General features: G+C 38.3%; 1 protein-coding gene across 50 annotated transcripts in view; it reads right to left on the bottom strand.

Annotated features, from left to right (window-relative positions):
- Positions 1 to 24533, bottom strand: part of EYA4 (EYA transcriptional coactivator and phosphatase 4) — a 110095-nt gene that overhangs the window by 26726 nt on the left and 58836 nt on the right. For 16 of the 50 annotated variants that reach the window (XR_014562249.1, XM_083731256.1, XM_083731221.1 and 13 more), the window contains 8 exons: positions 22811 to 22935; positions 20322 to 20390; positions 14345 to 14440; positions 9985 to 10051; positions 7930 to 8072; positions 7662 to 7805; positions 6162 to 6241; positions 5811 to 5994 (listed from right to left, as the gene is read on the bottom strand). Coding sequence is in view for 48 of the 50 variants with exons in the window: in XM_083731256.1 (XP_083587382.1) it covers positions 5811 to 5994; positions 6162 to 6241; positions 7662 to 7805; positions 7930 to 8072; positions 9985 to 10051; positions 14345 to 14440; positions 20322 to 20390; positions 22811 to 22935 (908 nt within the window). In the remaining 2 variants the exon portion in view is untranslated. The remainder of the gene's footprint in view (positions 1 to 5810; positions 5995 to 6161; positions 6242 to 7661; positions 7806 to 7929; positions 8073 to 9984; positions 10052 to 14344; positions 14441 to 20321; positions 20391 to 22810; positions 22936 to 24533) is intronic. The other 34 variants (XM_083731237.1, XM_083731222.1, XM_083731218.1 and 31 more) reach the window with 7 other exon arrangements.

Genomic DNA, 24533 nt, shown 5'->3' with positions numbered 1-24533 from the left:
TTTTTCGCCCTATAGGGTGCACTTTCCCCCTTCCAAAAATAAAGGGGAAATGTGTGTACGTCCTATGGGGCGGATGCAGGCTTTCGCTGAAGCCTGGTTAGCGAGAGGGGTTGGTGTGCACTGACCCCTCTCGCTCTCCAGGCTTCAGGAAGCTATCCCCCCAGCCCCGCAAGCTCCAAGAGCAATGGCGAAGCTGCGCGCAACTCCGCCATCACTCTCGGACCTGTTCTGGGGGCTGGGGAAGCTCGGGCTTCCCCCGCCCCCAGCCTCGCAAGCTCCGGGAGCAATGGCGAGGTTGCGCAACTTCGCCTTCGCTCCCGGACCCCTAGCCCCGAGGCTAAAAACGAAGCCAGGAGAGCAAGCGGGATCCATCCCGCTCACTGTCATGGCTTCTTTGCTCTTTGGGGCTGGGGGGGGAATAATTCCCCCCCCCAAAAAAATAAGTGCGTCCTATGGGCCGGTGCGCCCTATAGGACGAAAAATACGGTAATTAACCATATGTGTTTTAGTCAATTTGTAGATTCATCTATAAATTAAATTTGCAAATTGGTAAAATCAATATTTATTGAGCATGAAACATGTTTTCTCCGTTTTTAGATGACGCATATATGCTGAAACGTAGAAGAGCTGTTTTTCCTGTGTATGAGAAACAGGAAAATGCCTCTTTTAAGATGGTACTTCCTAGACATAGTTTTTATAATAACAATTAGTTTGACATCTTTTAAAACACAAATCTGCTTTCTGATTATCAGTTGCAACAGTATGTTGACTAAAGGTTTATAATTAATCTGACTGATTTAGTAACCAGGACTGTAAAATGCATCTAGCTTCTTTTGACTAGTAAATATGTACAAGTAGCATTATCCACCTTATATGTAGTCAGACTGCCCCAGGGAACGAAATACTTCCATGCATGAATTCAGCATTATATGTAGTTCTCTGGTTGCTTCTTTTATCAGCCCAAACCCATTTAAAGATGTAGTTTGTTTAGATATAAATCTCCTTTATTTACTTATCTATTTATTTATTTAGACACTTTCATGCCACTATTCAGTTCAAAAAAAAAATCAGAGCAGATGGGATCCAAAGGACCCCAAGGGCTCCTAGTCCTCTGTAACAAAAAACCAGGTAGAAATGTAAGCATGGCAGAGTACAAAGTTGAACCTGAGTCTGTGTGGTCTAGGTCCAACATTCCAGCCACTACACTACAGTGGCTTACCATACTGACATATGCAAGTCTATCAATTCATCTATTTGTACAATAACTTACATTTGCCATGATAACATAATAATAAGGCAGAAGTATATATATTCTATGCTTTTCAAAACAGGGGCTTCTCAAATAGCCCTTGCACCTGAAATATAAGCTTGCCCACTCACTTCCTATTCTCTGTAGTGTTGAAGTGATCATGCAACACTTGCCACAGTGTCACACCCACTCTGAAAATACACCACATGCCTCTATCCTTCTGTACCACTTTAAAAATACACTCATCTAAATGGAATGCAATGTTTTGAATGTGCAAACCATGAACCTTTAGTACAGTTCTCTATCGTGCAATGCAGAACACTGTGAAAACTTTCACACCAGCTTGTTCATTCTTAGTTTCAAAGAATCTGATATAAGAATACAAGTTTTGTCATTAAAATATGTGCCAGAATGAATTTTGTTACAACTAATTCTATCACATACACAGTAAACATAGTTCCTTCTTCTAATACGTCTACTATAGAAAGTTTCTATATGTAAGACATGAAATAAAATAGAATGGTAATCATTAGTAGCCAAAATCGCAGCTGCTGCGTGTAATGTTTGTTTATTTCACCTATAAAGAACTATTATCCTCAGAAGAGTGTGCACTATATTATATTTGTGTGCACATGCATGGTCAGTAATTCAAACACTATCACTATATGCTCATGTAGGAAAAAAAGACCATTGGTACTTACAGTGAATGGGATTTCTTAGGCCTATTGGAGCTGATGTCAAGGATGGGTCTGTGTTCGTTTTTCAGTTTTTCAAACAAGACTGAGCAAAGCAAGAATGAGGACATAGAGAGTCATAGACTGACTCCTTTTTGGTGCAGGCAAAATAGAAAAATAGACACAAACCCATCCTTTACATCAGCTACAACAGGCCTAAGAGAATACCGTATTTCAAGGTGTATTTCAAACAATGAACCTGACGTCTGCTAAATGCTCAGAAACAAGACCTTCTTGGATGCTGGGAAATAAGAGAGGTTCTGGTAGAAAAATCAAGTCTCTAGACAGGACAAGTGTGGGCCTGGCAACAACAAAATGTTGTGCCAGTTAATTCATACCCTCCACAATTCCACATTTCTATATTACCTCTCATTTTATCTTCTCTAGTCTATAAACTGTCCTGCCATTTCTCTCATTCTATCTCTGTTCTTGCCTGGTCTCCACTGACAATTTGCATTCTACTCTCTGAAATAGCCTCTTGGTTTGTCTCAGTTGCTTTTTCACCTTCTTGCCATCTCTTCTTCTTCCTTTGCATCATCTGATCTAGCTTCATTTATCTTGTGTCTCTTTGTTCACATCTTTCCCCAACCTCCACTGGTTCTTCATCCAACTTCCTTCTGCCATTATACTTAGCCTGGAGTTTGTGAAATGGCTTTAAGAAGCCTGACACCAACTTTTTATGGTAAAAGAATTGCAGAGGCAATCATCCATGTACAGTAGTGTTTTAGCCTTTGAGGGGAGTGTTCCTCCCTCAGGCTCTTTTTCATCAGATTTTTTTGTACTGCTGCAAACCTCAGGACTTTGTCAAGCCTGCTGGTATCTCCCTCCTGTGCCTGGCTGGTGCTAATTTTGTTACATAAGCACTTATGCCTGAACATCCCAGGACATCCTGTTCCATATGGACGCCCCATAAGGAATGCAGCACTGAGGAATCTCCGTGCATAAATAAGACTGCAGTGTTGGAACAAAGCGTTTCCTTTTCTTAGGCATTGAAGAACGTTTTCAAACAAGCAGAAGTTGTACAAAAGAGACTGATTCCATTGAATCTGCAACCAAAACTGGAAGCAGAATTTTGTCATTGAACTTCAAGAAATTTGTGAAGAGTTTTTAAATGCTTTCTGAGTCAAAGCTGATAGGATCTTGGGAATATCTGATTTGGGGTAGTTACTGCCTTAGGGAAGATAGTTTAATGTTGCAGATCATTGAAGAAGAGATCAGACATAACTTAGCAATGAGCCTATAGAGAAAAAGGACAGACATTTAAAGAAAACAAAGTTTCTTATGAGAAATGACACATGAAATGGTTGCTATATATAGGTTTTACACAGCAATACAGAAGTTTCCAAACTAAGGTAGAGTGCTGTTCAAAGGCAATGCTGAAAAAGTGGGCATGTCAGTCCAAGGATATAAAATCTATACAAAGAAGTAGGAAAGGTGTATTGAGTATGTGCTGTTCTATACATAAAGGACAAGAGTCCAACATACTAGGAAAGTTCCAAGGGATATACTTATTTACAGAAACAATGTGGGTTGAAATGCCAAACCCAAAATGCAATTTAGTACTGGGAACATATCATCATCTTTCACCAAAACTCTGAGGGTGATTTTGAGATGAAGAAAGAAATCAAGGAGGTAGCCAAGCGAGAAAATGTTGAAATAATGAGCAACTGGAAATATAACAGGAATGTAATGTAGCAGGAAAGACACAAGTCCAAGAAGGAGCAAGCATATTTGACAAAAGCCTACAAAAAGCAAGAAGCATTTTAAAACTGAAAGTGTTTTCTAAATCAGGAGAACTAAACTCTAGCAAAAAAACCCCCAAAAACCCAATAATTGATTTTAAGTCTACTTGGGAGCTTTCAGTGAAAGGCTATGTATGCTTATTTGATTAAAAGTTCCACTGCATTTAGTGGGTCTTACTGACAGTATGCATGGAATTGCAGCCTAAGTATATACATGCTGTTGGATCATCCCGAATCTATATACCGTATTTGTTGACATCCTCAAAGAAAAGAGAAGGCTTTCCAGTTCAGAAGCCATGGTGATTCTTCATCATCAATGCTTGTTCTTCTATATATTTTACAACTGAAACCTTAAATTCTAATATTAAAAGTGCTTTCAACTAATTTAGAGATTATGGGTTAATTCACACCTTTCCAGACTTTTCATGTTGGTGACACACTTTTTGGACATGCATCATTTCGTGACACAGTAATTCAGTTTTACTAGCAAACCGGAGGCTAAACTAACCCCTTTCCAGCCCCAGGAGAAGTGTGAGGAGCATTTGCGCAACACACCCATATACTGCGACACACAGTTTGGAAAGCTCTGGGTTAATGGTTCTTTGATTTCCTTTCCGGATCCATTATGAAAAACTGGGGTAACACTGACATCTTCCACTGCTTCAGTGAGGCAACTAGACAGGATTAAAATGTTATGTATGCCAAAACCTGACACTTTACAGCTTTATACTGATAACAATAAAATTGATCAGCTTTATGATTAAGAAGTCTGTTTCCCCACTGTAATGTTGCTGTCTTTCTTAGCTAGCATGGGAACAATGAGGGTGATTTTTAAAGAAAACATTAAAAATATAGGGCTGGATCTAACTAAGCAGTTCTGCTAGCACCAGGACTTCCATCTGTACAATGGAGCTTCCCCTCCCTCACCTTGCATGTCCACCTCACATTTCTGGTTATTCCTTCCCTTGCTGGGCAGGATGAGAAGATTAGCAAGTGGCCTCTGTGTGACCTACTCTGGAAGCTCAGTGCTGAAATTACTGTCTACCTAGGTGGGGCATGTTTTAGTAAGGAAAATGTTTTCTTTTATAACTGTCCTAATGACCCAGTTCCTCTGAACCCCAATAAAGCTACCCTTAAGGCACAGTTTTTGTATATCTTTTTCTATAACTTTTCACCCCACATGTTTTTAGACTGTTATCCAGTTTAAGGTTTCAGGGAATTTACTGCTGGTGGGAAACAGCACAAAGAACCCACAGCTAGGATCATGTAACATAGTGTTAGTTAAGCCCAATACCAAAATATCAAGTCCCACTCCCTGCCACCTTTCTGAGATTATAAATAAATAAATGAAGGGAGATGGTGACAGTCCTTTAAAATAATTTTCATGTAGGTTGGAAGTGACTACTGGGAAAAAGTCTAAGGACCTTTCTTAGACTACTTCCTGCATCATCACCATTTTCCCACTAAAGAGGATATTGCAGCTGTTCATACACTGCAGAAACTGTAACAATGCAATGAGTTTCTGCAAGTGTGAGGACTCAAGTTCCAAGAGACAATCTGTTTGTGAGGTTAGTCACACATTTGTAAAGTATGCTTAACTTGGCCACTTTTATTTTGGAGAAATAGCAACCATGGAGCCCCAATCTAGAACATCCTTCCTTGGGGATTTGGTTCTCCACTGTTTTCCTCTCTCCTGGGTACCTTTTGACCCTGAAAGTGCTCTTTCCTGAAGTCAGCAACTTCAGGACAAACAGCAGTCAGGTGATGATTATTTTCAGCAAAAAAAAAAAGAAAAAAAAGACCAGGAACACATTCTGGATTAGACTCCCATTGTTAGTCTCCAGAATAAATGCTGCATAGTTACATCACGCGTAATTTGGCTCTCAAATGCTATTTCTCTACGATCTTGTGATTATTTCCTTTTCTTTCCAGTAAGGATTTTTATATCATTACTTTCAAATTTCTATACTTACTTTTCTAAACTCTTAATGGCTTACTAATAATGGATTCTAAGTAAAATTTACCTATGTCATATTTGAAATTCTGAACACCACTTCAAAATGGATGAAACAAAAAACCATTCACCTGGATGAAGATCTGTACCTGGTTGACTAGTGAGCCCAGGGAGAGATTCCTGGAGCTGGTACGTTGATGATGAAGAAGAGGTACCATCCGTAGTGTTGTTTGAGGTCATATATGTTCCATATGTTGATGTTGAATAATACTGTGGATATTGGTTTTGGCCAAAAGCTGTATATGATGGATAATCCTAGAATGATAGAAACAATGTTTGAAATTCTAGCAAGATTTTCTAAGCATTCCCATCTAAAATACAGCAATGTGAAATACATTCTTGTCCAGTCCATTCAAAATACTTAAAATTGCTAAGTCAAATAAAATAGACTTTGAAGTTCATAGAAATAGTAATAATCATACCTGTTGTGAACTACTGAAGTTTGTAGAATTTGAGACTGAATTGTTTGCATAAATAGTGGAGGATGGTGTAAAACTAGAACCTAGAGTTAAAAGAATAATTCTGTATAAGAGCTAAGTAATACATTATGCACAATGCAGACAAATCAAAAGTAAAAAATCTGAAGGTTTCATATATAAATATAGAGAATATGTAAGTGAAATATGCAATTATTAGCTATTCTGATATTTCATTGAAGAGATCATTATTTATAACTATATACCATAAACAATGCCATATTCTGCTTTAAAAATCTAGTTGCCAAAGCTTTAATTCTATGTTATGGTTTCCATATAGAACTTCACAGAAGCACTAATGAAGAAATCTATGCACTCAAATTTCACTGTGTAGATTGGTGAGTCCTTGTTCTCTTTCAACAGCTTCTTTTCTTCTGTTTCCTGCCATTTTCCCTCCTGGCATCCAGTTCCAATGACACACTAATGAAATATGGTGGATGGCTTGGAAAAGAAGGCTGGGGGGGGGGGACACAGGGATATCGACACTAATCTTGAATATAGAATTTGATTCAGACTTGTTCTTACTTAGACAGCAACAGAACGAGCTAGTTATCACTGAAGTCATGGTGATGTCAGCGGGTCCACTCTAAGCATAATTAAGAATGGATCAAATTTATAGTTCATAGGACTAAAGGGTCTATCATGTGATAAAAATCTAAGAAAACATTCAATTAATACACATTTACCCAATAACTGTCAGCTTTGGTTGCAGCAGGTTCCCGGTCCCCTTACTTGATTTTTATTTTTATTGCAATTGTAAGAGGCTGCAGCTGGCAACCCATGCACTTTACTAATGTGCTAAAAAGAACAGAGGGAACAGAAAGTCCTTCTGTATCCCTTCATTTTGTTAGGTATTTTAGGGGCAGAACAGAATTTTTAGAATTCCTGCACCCTAGGTATCACCGTTTTCCTTTATCAACATAAATTGGAACAAACAAGATGGGCAGAAGGGCCAACATGATTGTTCCAAATGTAGAATCCAACACAATCTAAATGCTTAGAACATGTATATGCTCAATGATTTAATGACCTGCCAGAGATCTCCCAATTTCAGAAATGAATGCCAGACACCCAAAGGATAATTTCACGTGCGGCTGGCTTAGTTAGGATTGTTGTCTATATCATTCTCAAGAAGGTATTTTCAGTTTTAAAGTAACCCAGCAGTGTATTAAATGTTGTCATCAGATAATTTACGAGTAACTTTGTTAACACGGTACATGAGGCTGTTATTCACAAATATTAGAAAATAATCAACAAAATTATCTTGGCAGAATTTCAGATTATCATTCATTTAAACAACAGACAGCTATCGTAACTGTAATGAAAGAGTTTATCAGGTTTCGCGATGAAGTTTCGCTCAAGATACTTATCACATAAGTAAGAAATACATAGATTCTGAATTCAAAGATAACACTAAAGAGCAAGGAAGGACAATAGGCGACTGACCTGGCATTTGGTATGAATATGGTGTCTGGCCTGGCTGTGGTGTGGAGAAACCTGGGCTGTAACTAAGGCACCCGGACTGCAAGGGTGATTGCGTTTGTGAAAGTCCACTTTCTGTCTTGATGCCTGGCAACATTACACCCAAATCTGCATAAGAAATTAATTTTCATCTGATTCTTATAGATGGGGGGGGGGGGGGGGGGAAGCACAGCAGTTCCATGATGTCAAAAATACTTGGAATAAGAATAAAGTACAACTTGAGGTCAAATACCGTAAGTGGGTAAACTGTAAGGTTGCCCAGTCTGTGAATAGGCTGTATACACTGCTGGCTGCTGCATTCCTGAATACTGGGTCTGACTGGCATAGGCAGACATTGTCTGTGCTGCTGGAGTAGAAAGAATATGTGGATAGGGCCTAGAGAACAGGGGGGGAAATATCATCACAAGTGACAATATATACATATCAAGTTTATTCAAACAAATAGACAATCCCACATATTCTCATTCCTCCTCCTCACAATTATTCATGAAGGCAAACTGGAAGAAAGTCAGAACCAGCAGAATCAATATGAACCTTGAAAAGCACACAGAGCTGAGGGAGAAAGTAGGAAAGACTGTCATTCTTTAAACTTTCCTCTTCAAGTCTATGTACATTTCAGGGAAGCCCAAGCCATGAATAAAAGTGAAAATCTGAACCATGTGATTCTATGTCTATTAGAATGTGGGATTTCTATGTGACCACAAATATTGAATTCCCTTTTTTCTTAAAAGTCTCTTTTTAAAAAACACACCACTGGATCTAGTCTGAGCATTTATTTTATGCACAGTGAACGAGGAGACAGAGAAGATAGCAGAAATGATGCTCATAAACCCGAAGTCCACTCCCAATCTCAACATATATCTAGATAAGAGGTATGGTATAAGCAATAGCTGAATAGTGGCAGCAAGATCAGTAAACTGCTATACTTATCAGTATACCACATGTGAGCATGTAATAAAAGACTGTCCTCAAGTTCAAGTCATCACAGAGTGGGACTAACCAAACATCACTGAAAATACTTGAAGCATTTAACTAATAATGCACATTACACGAAACCACCCACTTTTTTTTCTTAAAAGGAATTACAAACATATTTCATAATGCATACTTTATACTGAATGGTTAATAATTAAAATGAAATTTAATTAACATGAATACACAGAAAAGCTGATTTAAATGAAACATACCCTTTAAAATCCATGATTAAATATGTTATTAATTTCATTTATTTTTCATTTCAGCTTTCTTTTTTAAACTACTCTCACATTGTTGGCATACGTTTTTCCTACATAAAATGCAACATATTACACTTTAAGTAATAGATTATTAAAATAAAGCTAAACTGTGATGACTTTATATGTAATGACTACCATATCATAGTTAAATTGTTCTTTTCCACACTAAAGCCAACACTGCAAATAAAAAATTAACTCTCATTATTACTTTAAGCTACTATGGGTTGCACACGATAGTGTCCTTCACACAGACACAACTTTTTGATCCAGCAGAGGCTTCTGCCAGTGGAACAGAGAGGAAGGCAATTTTCACCAATTCTCCTCCTTAAGATCCTGGTCTGCTCCAATGAGTCTGCTAACCTTCTCAAGTAGATTTTGACGGAATGCGAGAGATGCAAGAAGGAGGGGAAATCAGAGAAAATTGCCTACCTATTCTATTAACAGAAGCCTCTGCCATATCAAAAAGTCTTCTGTCAGAGCAAGGGACACTACTGATACAGCCCCATAAAGCCACACTGACTGTTACAAAATTATTCTGGGCTAAAATAATTGTGGCTTATAGGTTGAAACCTACTTTACAATTATACACTATGAAGCAAGCAATAGTTATTCATTGCAGAGATACATTGAAAATATGTTTAAAGCAGGCATGTCCAAAGTCCGTTTCAGGGGCTTAATCGAGCCCACCGGTCAGCTTAATCCGGCCGCTGTGGCAGTTTATTTCCTGGGGTAAAATCCTAAAAAAAGCTCAACATATTCAATCTTCAAAAACGGTTAACAACTTTGGTTGGCCTCATGGCCCTTCACTTCATCAAATCTGGCCCTCTTTGAAAAAAGTTTGGACACCACTGGTTTAGAGGAATCTTATATCTTGATTTCCGTTGCTAAAGAAGTTACAAAAATTCCTTTGGTATCCATTGAACTGAATGACCACTCAGATTACATAAAATGCATTTTATATAAAACAAAACAGTTACTTTTAATACTCTTTAAACAAATGACCTAAAATAAATGATATGCAGTAATATGTAAGAAGGTGCATGCTCACTAACTTGGAAGAATATAGCTGAGGCGAATACTGATGTGATGATCTTGGACTGTAGCCACTACTTGTTATTACTGCAAAAAACCAAGAGTACAGAATGTTCAATGTATGAGAATATTTGGAGCCAACAAAGTACCATATTTTTCTGCCCACGCCAGAACCCAAATCCAAGCCACCCACGGAAGAGGCTGAGCCCAAACCCATGAATTCTCTATCAACGTATAAGAGAACCCCCAACTTTTGGCCAATTTTTTATAGCAAAAAAACATTGTCTTATACACAGAAAAATACGGTATTTTATAAACAATATAAAAACTGTTGAATCAAAGTATGACTGCTCTGATCAAAGTTGCTATGAACCAGACAACATTTAAACAGCTATGTTCTATATTTTTAGCTAGAAACCAAGCATGAATAAAAGTTACTGAGTATGATGTCCAATATTCTGTTCCATCACTCCTGCACAACTGGTGACCCACAAATGCAGCCCACCAGCCTCGCAAGGTGGCCTAACAAGGGTATGGTATACTTGTTATGTTTACTGATGGGGACTTCAAAACACAATGTGTTTGTTTCAGATGCAACAAAGTTTCTCAAGTAATACAAGTTTTAAAGTAACATATTACAGTATTCAAAACACAAGTGAGACTTAAAAATAACCACTTGCCTAGTCAATTGTGGTGAGCAGAATTAAGAGTCAACTACATACAGACATTTTTTAAAAGCTGGCTCTTTTTCCTCTTGTAGGCCACAAATGAATGTGTGACAGTTGTCAAATGGTGGCACACAGCAATTGCGTTCAGCACAGCTGTGGACCAGCCTGGATCCCTCCTTCCTGCTTGTGCGACTATTGGAGGATGTTACCCTTCTTCCCAGTCACGCAGGCTGTTGGGTACCTGCCTATTTGAATGAACCAACCATGGCCTGTGCAGTGAACCATAGAAGCCTCTGGACTTCAGTCAGGTCCGTTTGCTGGTTATTTAGTCAAGCTGCATCTCTTCCAGCCAGCTCAGTTGGAGTTGGATTCCCCACATTCACACCCTATGCAACAGACTTTGGTGCTGCCTGAAGGTGAGCATGCAGGCCAGGCATGACACTTAGCTATGGAAATACTCCCTCACTGTATTCATAGGATGACCCTTAACCTAGGGTCAACGCAGCCAATAATCAACCTGCAGTTGGTTGCTTGATTGAGGATACATACCCATTGTCTGCACCAAAGCCTACTTACACCTGTAAGCAATAAAGTTGTGACCTATTTGAACCCAATATTTTTTCCTGTCTCTCTATTCATCTTCCTGTTCTGGCCCCAACCAGCCACAAGCCTAGGCACACAATTTGCAATATTGGCAAATACTTCATGAAACTAGCATTTTCTAATAAAAATATAAATCCTTATACAAAACTGTAGGAACAATAGAAGTCTATTGTCCATGTTATTGTGACAAACTCTGGAGATGTCTGGGGTTAGGTTTGGCTTCATGTCTTACTACATTACCATGTGAACTTAAACCATACCACACCTACACATAAAGCATGGTTTTGTACACTTGGCACAGCAGAACCAGTGGCATTAATTTATTTCCCTCCATGGACTGAGTTGCAATTGTTTACCAAACTGGGCGAGTCATTCTAGTGTAGAGACTCCATGCCCATAGTAGATTCTGTGCTTCCAAGGGATTCAATAAGGAGATGATGGGAAGCCATGTTATGCATGCAATGCTAAATGATGAATGGAACTGCCATCTCCACCACAGTGAATGAGAAAACTTGCTTACATGGGAAGGAAGTCTGTGTGAATGGGGATGCCAGCACAGTTCTAGATGCATAGCAATAACTTTGGGGCAATTGTTCATGTGAAAGAAGTTTTGATTTGATTTAAAAAACTGGGGGGGGGGAGGCTAGATAAATAGGGTCATAATACAAAGCTCGCACAAGAGATTTTTATTAATGCAGCGGAATTTTTAAACAGCTGCGCCCCAGGCCATATATCATGATATACTTCTCAAACTTAGCTGATTTTCAAAAGCTATGCAGGACAAAGCAGAGGACTGTAGTCCAAAGTAAAGTCAGTTTAGAACAAACAAGAAAAGAAAACCATTAGGTTCAACTGATTTCACATTTCTTTGGAACCCGGGCTTATGTTGATACTATTGCACGATGAATACATCTGATTATCTCCATTTATAGGAGGGCTGCCACCAGGACTTGCTTTATTTCCACACACCCCATAGATGTAGCACATCTATTTAATTTTACACAGAAAAAATCAAGTGGTCTAGTACAGTAGCCATCAACTAACTGCGTGCCTATACAAAGAGCAGCTGTATATTTCTAGGCAAGTTTAAATTATGACAATCATATCCTATTAAAACTCTTTCAAGAGTACTGCCCAGCCTGGACTGAATCCAAACATTTTGAAGTTTCTTTCCTCTAACCATCTGTCTTGACTAAGACAGATGTGTTCCAAATATACGTATTCTAAAATTTTGAACCAATGCCTTCACAGAAATCCATACTAGGCAAATATACAGAGTATCTTTATTAAGCCATCTGCTGTTCATTCACTTTTGAAAAAGATTAAAGCAGTACGTGAAGTAGCTCTGGAATTTCTTTCGTCTAATCAATCATAATTGTATTTCAAAGTTTACCCTTCTTCAATATGTCATAATGGTACTAGCAAATAGCCTTCAGAATTGCACAAACATGGAATAGTTCCTCACTATTTTGAGAAATAGACTATGGGCAGGATCCAAAGAACTGGACAACTAGTTCTAGGTGCTTAAGGGAGTTTTGGGCTTGAGATTCTTGAAGAACATGGCCCCACTATTTCACATGACAGCATGGGACCCTGTTGATCAAAGCAAAAATAAATAAATTAAATAAAATCCCAATGGCACATGAAGGGCTCTGAGCTCCCTAATGCAATTCTTTGGAAACCTGGCTACATCAACAAGCTCATTAGCTGAATTTAAAATTTCCATCTCAATATAATAGAAACTGGAAATTGGTCCTTACCATGAATTTCTGTTTGAAGAGAGGACTGGAGGACATTTCACGAATAGAATGACTCCTCCCACTGGACCAGATAGGCAGGACCTTTCAAGTCTTTTGCTTCCTCTTCCAGGGGGAGGATCCATTCCACCCTCAAGATCTAACTGGCAGATCTAATAATGGACCCTCTACCTCACAATGTAAGCATAGCCAGTGACCATGCCCAGTACAAATAACAACAACAACAGACAGACAGACAGACACAACAGACACAGACAGCATTTGGAAATTATGTAATACCACACTTACACCCCTATTCAAGCTAGGACAACAAAAACGTATGAATCCATACTCCGTAAGACTAAGAGAATGTAGAAGGAAAAAACTATGTGTTTACTGAATGTGATGAGGAATTGGTTTGGAAACAGTGCTCACTGTAGAGGCCTGGTCTGGAACCTAACCCATGGTGTTACTTGGATGGTAGATACCATCACCTGCAGTATCTTGACTAGGGCCATCAGGTCTTCTGAGGAATTTGTTAGTAGATGAACCACTGATTTTGACCGTTCTCTCTTGAGACAGGGACAGTGTTTCATTTTTTGGGTGTCCCTTTTGTGCTGAGAAGTTGCTGTGAGAGCTACAGCTAACTCACTGTTTTATTTACTAGAAAACTGAGTGAAAGGAGCTCTTTCCTGATGCTGTTGTACTACATTTTGCCAGAGATGGCAACAACAGAGACTGATGAGTTATGGACCATCAGTGGCATTTGCTGGGCCTCATGCAGTGCAGCTATTTAGACAGAAGGGAAAGCAGAGGAAGGCAAAGTCTGGCTCTCTGGGAACTTATCGCCTTAGTCTGCCTTGAGAGCCAGAAGGGGCAGCAGGCCTATTTGAAACCACATTATTTGCATTGGGTGGAGGCTCTTTGAACCCCAGGAATTCTCTCTCCCACAGAAGCAGTGTTAAAAATGGTCTTTGGTTTTGAGGCTGGCCTGGATCCCTCTACCTCTCCAGATAGCTCCTTGTTTTGTCTGACATTCAGATGTCTCAGTTGCTCTCTGTTGTCATGGGCATGTTCCTGCTGCTGCAAATGGCCTCCCCTCTTTGCTCACTAGGGTACATAAGGCATCCTCAAGGAGTCACTGCCCTCTTGCTACAAACACAGGGCCATTCAGTATTAGGACTCTGAACTCTGCTACCTAAGTTTTAACCAAAGATTGGTTATTCCACTAACCATGACTTTTAACTACTTTATCAGGATAGTAAAAAGATAACTTAATTGTTATTAAGGAATTTTGAGTATGCATCCTTATTTTGATAAGAGTAACTGACAAAAACTGACTTTACAATACAATGAGTGTATTATGCCTTTACCTGACCCAGTAAACGTGTCAAGAGATCCATCTCCACTTGTTGTTGCTGTTGATTCACTACTGTTCATAGGTTCTGTTTTGACTGCAAGAAGAGACACTACATAGAAAAATAAGCAAACATGAGATTTTACTTCAAAAATGTATGCACAAGTTACCGTGCAAACTATAGCAAAAATCTGCATGAGTGGATCAAAAAATATATACAAATGTGGAAACTGTTTAATATGATTCTGAGAATAATCTACTACAACACAACTGTAGCTTTAAAAAAACCATGCACTTGCTCTCTTTTTCAAAAAGAAAAAGAAGGAAAAGCCAATATTTATCCATATATGCTTTAATATAAATCCAGTCTAGATTCCACCCATGAAGGACCATGGATAAAAAGCAAACACAAATATTTTGGGCAAGTAAAACAATATTATTGCATTATTATTATTATTATTTTATATTTTTTATTGAATTTATATTCCGCCCTATACCCGCAGGTCCCAGCTCTTTATTTAGTGTCTTTTCAAATTGCTCTGAATAAATACACTGGCACATCAGCAGATCTATTCTTACTAAGAGGAGAAAGTAGGCCCTCAGGAACCATGGGTTTTCTAAACATATCTTCCAAAGATTATTCTAATATAATGAGATAGGATCTTTTCAAACTATCTTTTGTGCAATAAATACATGATCATTATCCATTTGTTGTGCAAGATCCAAATGCTTTCTCTCAACATGCATATTTCTGTGGGATTTCAATTGTGATTGATGCTTGCCTATCAAATCATCATGGAAACCTACTGCATGATGCCTGTCACATTTTGATGTAGTTTAACAATGTGTTTCCAGCTGTGTTGCTTTATATTACTTATAGTTTTATGGTATGTTTCATTATCTCTCTGTACAGCAGTTTTGATATTTTAAGAGTACACATTTAATTTTTTAAAAATATGCTTTCTAAAGCAGACAAATTATCTGCTTTATTTTTAACTATTCAGGCTGCAATCCTATATGCTGTTACTTGGGAGTAAGTCAATAGGTTTCCTTATTATCAGACATGTGTAAGATTGTGCTGTTATTAAGACTCAGAGGATGACATCCAATGTTGTGTGAAAAGATTTCTGCTTGAGTGATGGGACTTCTTTCCCTGTTCCTTACTGCATCCAACCTCACCCCACCCCACAATCTGCTGTGAAAGGTCTCTCAACCTTCCAGAACAGATTTTGGGCAGCATGGCAGGCAGCAGCAGGAAATCTATTCTGCCAACAGAGTTGTCCCACTAGTGGACAGACACCATTGAATTAAACCCAATTGATTGATTTTATGGTGATTGCTGCCCAAATGCAGAATGAAGCAAGGTGTAAATGTATGACTTCAATCTCTGTGCCTTTGGTAAGTGGTGGCCTCCTACACTGCCATGACATTTTGAAACATTTTAGTTTTTTAAAGTATTTTCTTTAGAGGTTAAGTGACTTCCAGAGTTTTACATTAGCATGAGAGCACATACACCTATAAAAAAGACCCATAGGGCTATCCCTAACTCCCTGCCAAATGCAACACTTATTTGTGGACCTTCTCTTATTTAGTTATTTGAACACTTTGCATTCTTCCTCTCCAGATCATGGGAACCTATTGCTCTGATATATATATATATATATATATATATTTAAAGCAATAGGAATAAATTGTTATTTCTCCATATCCCCTGTAAGACTTATACCCCCACCCAGCCCATTTCTATTATATAGGAACATGCAGTTGCAATACTGTTGCTGGATTTATGTTAGCACAAGTGAAGTGCACTAAGAAAAACATATCACTTTTGAAAACTCTCAGAAGGCCCGTGGTTGGTTTATATCTTTCAGTTTTTATTGCAGGCTGTGAAACAGAGGAAAAGTAATGCTATAATTGAAGTTAGTGTATTTATAAAAAAATAAGCAACGGAGACCATTAGAAAGATAGAACATTAGTTACAAGGCTGTCTCACAGCCAGCAGGCAGCCATGAAAGGAGAATAAATTGCTTCCTACAATTGCCAGATTCTTCACACTGTGAAGTGTCAAGTTTCCTTCCTATAAAAAGGGGATTGGGAAGATAAATCCAGGTATTATGTTTTGCAACTCAAAGATCAGGGTACGGATTCAACAAAACAAGCATACCATGCATAGATAAACAGGCTATTGCAGTGGTTGGGGTTGGAGATGGAAGACTAGGCTCAAATCTATGCTCAATCAATGAAGATCAGAGGATGATATAGGGCAAGTTGCTGTCTGTCAGGGCTATTAAATCCAGACAATCACATCTGGATACTTTTGCGTCTGTTCTTTACCACAGGGTTGTTAGTCAAATCTACTTCAAAATAGCAGCATGTGAGATAAGGGTACATTAGTTATTCAACTCACATGGGTAAGGCTGGAAATAAATCTATTAATTCAAAATATATGAACGTTACCTTTTGAACTGGATTGGTCCTCACATGATCTGTGTATTTTATAAACCTTATGCAAGTATACATTATTTAAATAAGTTTACAATGGTCAGCTAGTACGTCTTCCAATCTTCAATTCCATTTACCTGAATTTTTTTTAAGTCTGCATGTTTTAGAAGTCATACATATTTATCCTAAGCATGCACGTTTGTATGTATTTTTAAATCTAAACTACTCATTTCATTACTTAAAACAATTGCAATTGACTCCCTCTTATGCAATGTGCAGATTTTGGTACACATTTTTTGGTGAAAGATTGCATCACAAAGTCATGAGATTTTTGAAGGCCAGCTATGTTTCAGTACACGCATTGGTTGCAAAAGTGTGAATTACATAGGTTTGCACTGAAATGCTAACCAAACTGTTTTAAAGTTTGCTTCTGAGAACTCACTTGCTTCACATCTACAAAAAAAAATTCATCAGTAAAATTTGTTTCAACTTAAGCATGAGAAGTTAAGCATGAGAAGTAACAAAAAGGGAATGCTGTGAATGCAGTGTACAGTGGTACCTTGGTTTAAGAACAGTCCAGCTTAAGAACGATTTGGTTTACAAACTCCACAAAACCAGAAATAGTGTCTTGGTTTGAGAACTTTACCTCGGTCTAAAAACGAAATCCGAATGGTGGAAGGGCACTGGTGGCGGGAGGCCTCATTAGGGAAAGCACGCCTCGGTTTAAGAATGGTTTTGGCTTAAGAATGGACTTCCGGAATAGTTTAAGTTCATAAACCGAGGTACCACTATATCTTGATTTCAGTAAGGCTTTTGACCAAGTCCTGTGATATTCTGGCAGAGAAGTTGGTAAAATGTGGGCTGGATGTGGTAACTATTAGGTGGATTTGTAGCTAGTTGGCTCACCAAACCTAAAGAATGCTCATGGTTCCTTGTCATCCTGGGAAAAAAGTGACAAGTGGGGTGCTGCAGGAGTCTGTCTTGGGCCTGGTGTTGTTCAACATCTTTATAAAAGACTTGGCTGAAGGTACTGAGGAGATGCTTATCAAATTTGCAGATTACACCGAACTGGGAGGGGTAGCCAATGCCACTGAAGACAGAATCAGGATTCAAGATGATCTTAACAGATTGGAGAATTTAGCCAAAACTAACAAAATGAATTTCAATAGGGATAAATGTAAGATTTTATACTTAGGCAGGAAGAACCAGCTGCACAAATATAAGATGGGGTACACCTAGCTTGCCAGTAGTATATGGAAAAGGGAACTAGGGGTCTTAGCAGAACACAAGATTAATATGAAAAAACTGTGTGATGCAACAGCAAAAAAAAAGCTAATGCTATTTCAGGCTGCATCAACAGAAGTATAGTGTCCAGATCAAAGGAAGTAATATTGCTCTATTCTGCCTTGGTCAGACCACACCTAGAGTACTGGGTCCATTTCTGGGCACCACTATTTAAGAAGGATATTGACAAGCTGGAACATGTGAAGAGGAGGGCAACTAATGGTTTAGGGAGTTGGATAAGTTAGCCTGGAAAAGAGGAGAGTGAGAGGACATATGAGAGACATCTTCAAATATCTAAAGAGCTGTCTAAGATAGAGCAAGCTTGTTTTCTCCTGCTCTGGAGGCTAGGACTCAAACCAATAGATTCAAGTTACATGAAAGGAGATTCAGACTAAACATCAGGGTGAACTTTCTGACATGAAGAGCTGATCCACAGTGAAACTCTCCTTCCTTGGATGTTTCAAACATATGTTGGATGGACATCTGTCGTGGATGCGTTAATTGAGATTCCTGCATCTCAGGGGGTTGGACTAGATGACCCTCAGAATCCCTTTCAACTCTACAATTCTATGGTTCTAGGAAAGTTATACATGGATGCATTCAAATGCAGTGCCTAAACCATGTTTTAGTGTTGCATGCATGAACCCTGGTTTCATCAACTTCTCCCTCCCTTCTACATCTTCATCACAGCCAAGAGGAAGAGATTGTAAGCTTCTGCTTCTATTTTTAACTAATAGCAGCATATTTTTATATTCTAACCTGGACGAATTGTTACTCTTAACTATGGTTTAGGGAAACAATCCAATTCCAATTGTGGTTTATAATCTTGGTCGGTTTCCCTATACCATAGTTAAGATTAACTACAGGTTCAGGTTCAGACACAACAATAAATTCCAATTATTTGAAAACAGAAACAATCTCCTCCTCACAGTCATACCAAAAGAAAGAGAAAAGCAGGGAGAACACATGAACTCAAAACTTGTGCAAGCTGCACTAAATCATAGTCTGTGTCAGATATGAGTAGACTGCCAATTCTACTTCTCTGTCTACAAAATTTATGTTCCACATTTTGACAGCTGAATATTAGTTAAATAAAATTAGAATCTTAATAAAATACATCAGAAAAAGGGAAGGAAGAGAAAGGGAGGAAGAGCCTAAATACTTTAATTACATCTTGGTTTATCCACCCTAAAAATTCCTGAAACACTTAAAATACTTGTAATTTGGAATACATTTTGTGCAGATTAAACAACAAAAACAGGGGGAACAACTTTTCCTATATTGCTACAATGGGAGTATTTTGAAAACTGCACCAATAGTTTGAGAAACTGCACAGAAACCTAATGAGGAGAGAGGTGTTGTAATAATCTTGCTGTCAAGGGAAATCCTGTTTGCTTTTTAAAAAGAAACATGAGATGCTCACTACAAATTTGAAAGCGGGGAGTATATACAACAAAAATAATTACCCAACTCTATCCTGCTGAAAGGCAGAATAAGCCAACCCACCAGTCACAAAGTTCAACCTATCACAGTGCACCACTACAGTTTGCAAAACAATGAGGTTCAGAAGACGCAGAAACCGATTCATTGCTACAAGAGAAAGTCAGTGTATGTAGGGATCCCTCGTGGTGGGATAGGAGAGATGCAACCAGAAGAGAATAGAAGGGGTAAGCAAGGAATGTTGGGAATGTTATGTGAATCGCAGAAAAATATAATTTTCCCTTCACATAGCTGGTCAGAGGATGCTGGGAGATTATAACATGTTGGAACGCAGCTCTTTGTATGGCAGTGGAAAATTAGCAATATAACTAGGAACTACAAGCAATCTATTCCCCTTGCTGCCAGAGAAATATCTGCTGCAGGATTTCTCCCTCTGCTGGAGAAATATCTGAACTTTGCTACAAATATAAACTTGAATAAGCGAGAAAACAGTTTATAGATTCTTTCTAAGAATATATGGCACATTGACAATGATTTAGTAAATATCAATGTTTATAAGAAACCAAGTGATCTGATATTTCTATGGGCACACTGACTTGATTTTTCTATGGGCATAGATAGACAGATAGGTAGATAGATATAGAATACATTAGAAATACTTTGTTATTGTAAAACATTACAATCTCTGTGTTTCGCTCAATATTTAAAGGGTTCGACAAGAAAGCTGTGCAATGTCAAATCAAAAAGAATAAAGCAAAATATCATAGATTCAACACAGCAATCAAGAAGCCAGTCACACACATGCAATATACCAGGATTACTCATACTTGTTGCAGAAGAGGGAGTGCTGCAACTCAGTAACCAGTCTGCAGTGTTTAAAACAGTCATGTTGTCTCCTGAGAATTGGAATGGTATATAGTGGTTCATTTTCTGAATATCTGCTTAACATACAGCAACAATTTTCAAAATAAGAAAAAAATAGGAAAGGAAATTCTCTAGACCATTTTTAAGGAGGACTACTGGGGTGAATTATCACATATAGTACTTGTTTGTGTGGGGCTTCTGTCACAAAGATGCATAGAATAAATATTCCTGTTTTCAGTAACATGTCTCTGGATACCAAATCAGAAAAAGCCTCACACATACATCAGATTCCATTATAATACTATCAGGACACAGGTGTAAGTGTATTATCCCATTTGGACACACATTTGTATGATAGGGAGCATTATACATATGAAAATGTACTGATTGAATCCAGATTTTGTCATGCTTGAAGTAGTCTATTAACTAAGTGCCATTTATTTTAGCTGGCGAACTAAGCATGGCAAAGTCTGCATCCAAACAAACCCATGTGAATACTCACCCTTAGTCCACTTGATATTGAATCATAGAATCTTCAAAAAATCCATCTCTATTTCTCTCTCACTCACTCTCTCACTCATACACATGCACAAGCAAACCACCAGCTCTTTCAATTTTAGTGCCTCTTGATAATGACTCATGCCATACACTCACAAATGGTGTTTTTTTTCTTAAGCTATACAAGGCATGAAATTCACTGTTGTATAAGGCAAATATAGTATTACATCATTTACAACTAAGTTTGTTTTTAAATTCCAAAACCAAGCAAGTCTGACCAGTTAAAAAAATGTTCTGATCAAGTCCTGTATGCCCTGGTTCTTTTACTCATTGATATACGTCCAACAAGGGAGAGCCCAAATCTCAGTAGTACTTCACATACTTTGCCTGCAGAAAGACTGAGAAAGACCTCCACCGTAGAGGAACCTGGAGCGTCATTGTGTTACAGTCGAACACTGGGCTAGAAAAATCTAAAGCACGAGTTAGTAAAAAAGCAACTTGGTTCATTTAAAATGCACCCAGGAACGCTGATACAACAGGTGACTCGCTTGTGTCAAATAGGATTAAGTGGACGCTAAGCTCAGTACTTTATATATTTTCTCTTTTGGTTTAATTTTCCTTTTAATAAAGGTAAATGGAAATGAATGCACAAAATGTAAAGGTATCGCTCAGATCTTTGGCTGAGTTATGCTTTGATAATCTGTGAGTTAAAATACTGTAGCAAATATGTGGACTTGCAGGCTAGCACAACAATTTTATGAGCCAACTAAAATTAAACAGATTTAAGAACATTTTTGTTAAGCAACACACACACACACACACAGAAAAAAGCCTCTGCCTTACTCTTACCCTTCCTGTAATGTGTGATGCCTTTGCTTATATGAGTCTTCTGCTTGCCATGCAGAATTTATGCCATTGTGAACCACTGCCAAGTTACTGAACAAGCTACAACAGCATAAAAATCCCCATGGCAGTTAGAAGTATCATAAGGAAACTAGCAAGATATGTTACAACTACTGAGTGGATAAGACACCACACTGAGGCTGCTGCAACAAGCAGCAGTATAACATGTGGGTCAGGCTATAGTCTGTCAGTGAGACCACAAAAAGTGCTGTGACACCTTAGAAACTCACTAGTTGACTTTGGCATACAACATTAAATCCTTAAAAGCAAAATAAACTTTGATTAAACATATTGATGTTGGGTTTAATCCAGAATTAGTCATGCTGCTTTTGACCCATCACTTATTTCAATTGGTCTACGCTAAACATGATTAAGTCTGGTTTCAACCTCCTGTACACATCTTTTTTCTTAAAGGTAATTTACTTTTAGAAATATGAAAATGATCCAAAGTCACTCTTTCCACACCCTAGAAGTATAATGAACTTTTAAAATTTACTCAAACGCTGCAGAATCTCTAAAATTGTCTTATGAATGTCAGCACCTGATCGAAAGGGTCACTCACGTCTTGTTTGGATGAACAGAATAAGCTCGGCAATTTTTAAATAAGAGGATTAAAAGCAAACACCAGGCTGGGTGTTTGGATAATGAGATGCAGGACGATGCTGGTACAAATAGCCTCAGCAAGCTTAAAGTGCAGGCCAAATTGCAATGCAAGAAAAATAGTTGGAAGGTGGAAGGATGACTAACATTAAGACAGGTAGAGATTAATGGAGATATACTGGAGACAGAAGAGGCATGGCTGGTAGGAAACAACATAAGTATGGGAAAGAATAGGGCATTAATTATAAATTTTTATATTAGAGGATTGTACCTAATACACAACTGATTACCTTATGCTATCATCCATGGTATATATATATATATATATATATATATATCTTTCTTTCAACTTCTTCATTAATGTGATGTATTGCCACCATAAACCAGTTTGTCTCTAAAGATGTCAGAGCACTTTTTGTTTTTAAACTGAAAGAGGTAGGTGTTCACTCACCGCCTGTTCCATTTGTTGTAACAGATGTGCTGCTAAGATTAGATTTGTCCAGTTTAGAACTACCAGGTGTTTCACTGCTTCCCACAAGATTATGAGGGCTTGCTAGATCCTGCATTTCCATAGATCTATTAGAGAGAGAAAAGTAATACTATTACTATACTATTTACATAATGGAAGTGTGCAGAGAGGCCCTTTTGAGGCCATAGTAACTACATACACACTGAAAATAAACACTTTCCCTGATAATTAAATGCTGGAAAAACAGCAAGCAGTATCTTAAAATCAGCCTCATACCCAACACTGTTTTGGAGAGAAATCAGTGGAGAACTGGCAGGCCGAGGAGGAAAACAGGAGCACTCAACCCAAATCATGCTCTCTTGTTGGCAATGGCCACTGTGGGCAATTCAAAACATATTACCCAGCATCCCCTGAAACTCCACAAGGCCTGCTAAGTCTGTAACTAGGATCTACAAGGAGTGCTGAGGTGCACTTGCTGATACCCTGTTTAAAGAAAAGTACATTCACTGGATATGGATGTGCCTTGGCATAAAGTATCTAAAATTAGTACTAAAGTGTGTAAATTAACAGTAAGGTGCATATTCAGGATTCATATATATGGTTTTTTAATGGCCCGGCTGCTGGTGTTTTGCACTGAAGCAGACAACTTTTCCTAGCTGCCTCAGTTATCATGGCTGCAACCTTTTCTCTCTGAGATCAATCTGCTCCCTGTCACCCATGCACTAGTACTCCAATGTGCCCTATGTAGATAACCCAAAGACTGCAGCTAGTGCTGTTCTCTACAGCTTAGGAGAGGATATAGGGGTCATATTACATCTATTTTAGGTCAACTGTACTGGCTGCCAATGCATTTCTCAGCCCAAATTAAAGTGTTTAAAGTCCTAAATGTACTGTGACTGGTGTACTGAAGGAGCACCTTCTCTAATATAGAACTCCATCATTTACCTACATGAAAATTGATACAGGTGGACCTTTTCTGCTTTGTCACCCACACTAATGGAAATCACCCACTTGCTTGGCAACTTTCCTGATCAATTTGCACAGGCAATTAAACTATTCAAAAGGAGGCTGGAATGATCCCCCCTGAACTGTTCCTTCATTTGAGAACAGGGTGTTTTGGGGGGCTCTAAGCAACTTGGATTATTTCTGGAGTGGGGGAAGGAGACACTTAAGATTGGTCTTGTGGCAGTGACAGCAAACAAACATTTGGAAACTTGTTTGCCAAGACAGGTACAATTTGGTTCCAATTCCAAATGCAGGCCTTTTTGGAGCAGAGGAACACTAAATGAAAAAGATTTCTGTTTTCTACCTGCCCAATACTTATGCCACCTCTTCTGTCTATTGATCCAAAGATTCTAAAAGTATTGCATTATTTTCTACTTTTTCTGGAGGTATACAATACATTGTTTCACACTCCCCAAATAGAAGCTACTGGAAGTTCTAGGAGTAGCTATCACAGGGTCAGTTTTATTGTGAGGAGATACTACTGCAGATTTATGTTTTCATAATAGATTATGTTTATAAATTTAGCTGAGTGAAGCAGGCACGCTCACAGGAAGTAAAAATACTTAAAACTGCTTCAGTCCCAAAAAGGGTTTTCATTACCAGCTAGCTCCCAAAAAATCAAACCTACTTTCCTTCCTCTTGTCAAAACCAGAACTGCCTCTTTTTTTGCCTGTCTGCCCACCCCAGCAAGAACTTGCAT

The sequence above is a fragment of the Podarcis gaigeae genome, assembly GCF_964106915.1.
Source record: "Podarcis gaigeae genome assembly, chromosome: 3".
Classification (NCBI taxonomy): Eukaryota; Metazoa; Chordata; class Lepidosauria; order Squamata; family Lacertidae; genus Podarcis; species Podarcis gaigeae.
This window is presented reverse-complemented; position numbering and strand designations above follow the sequence as displayed.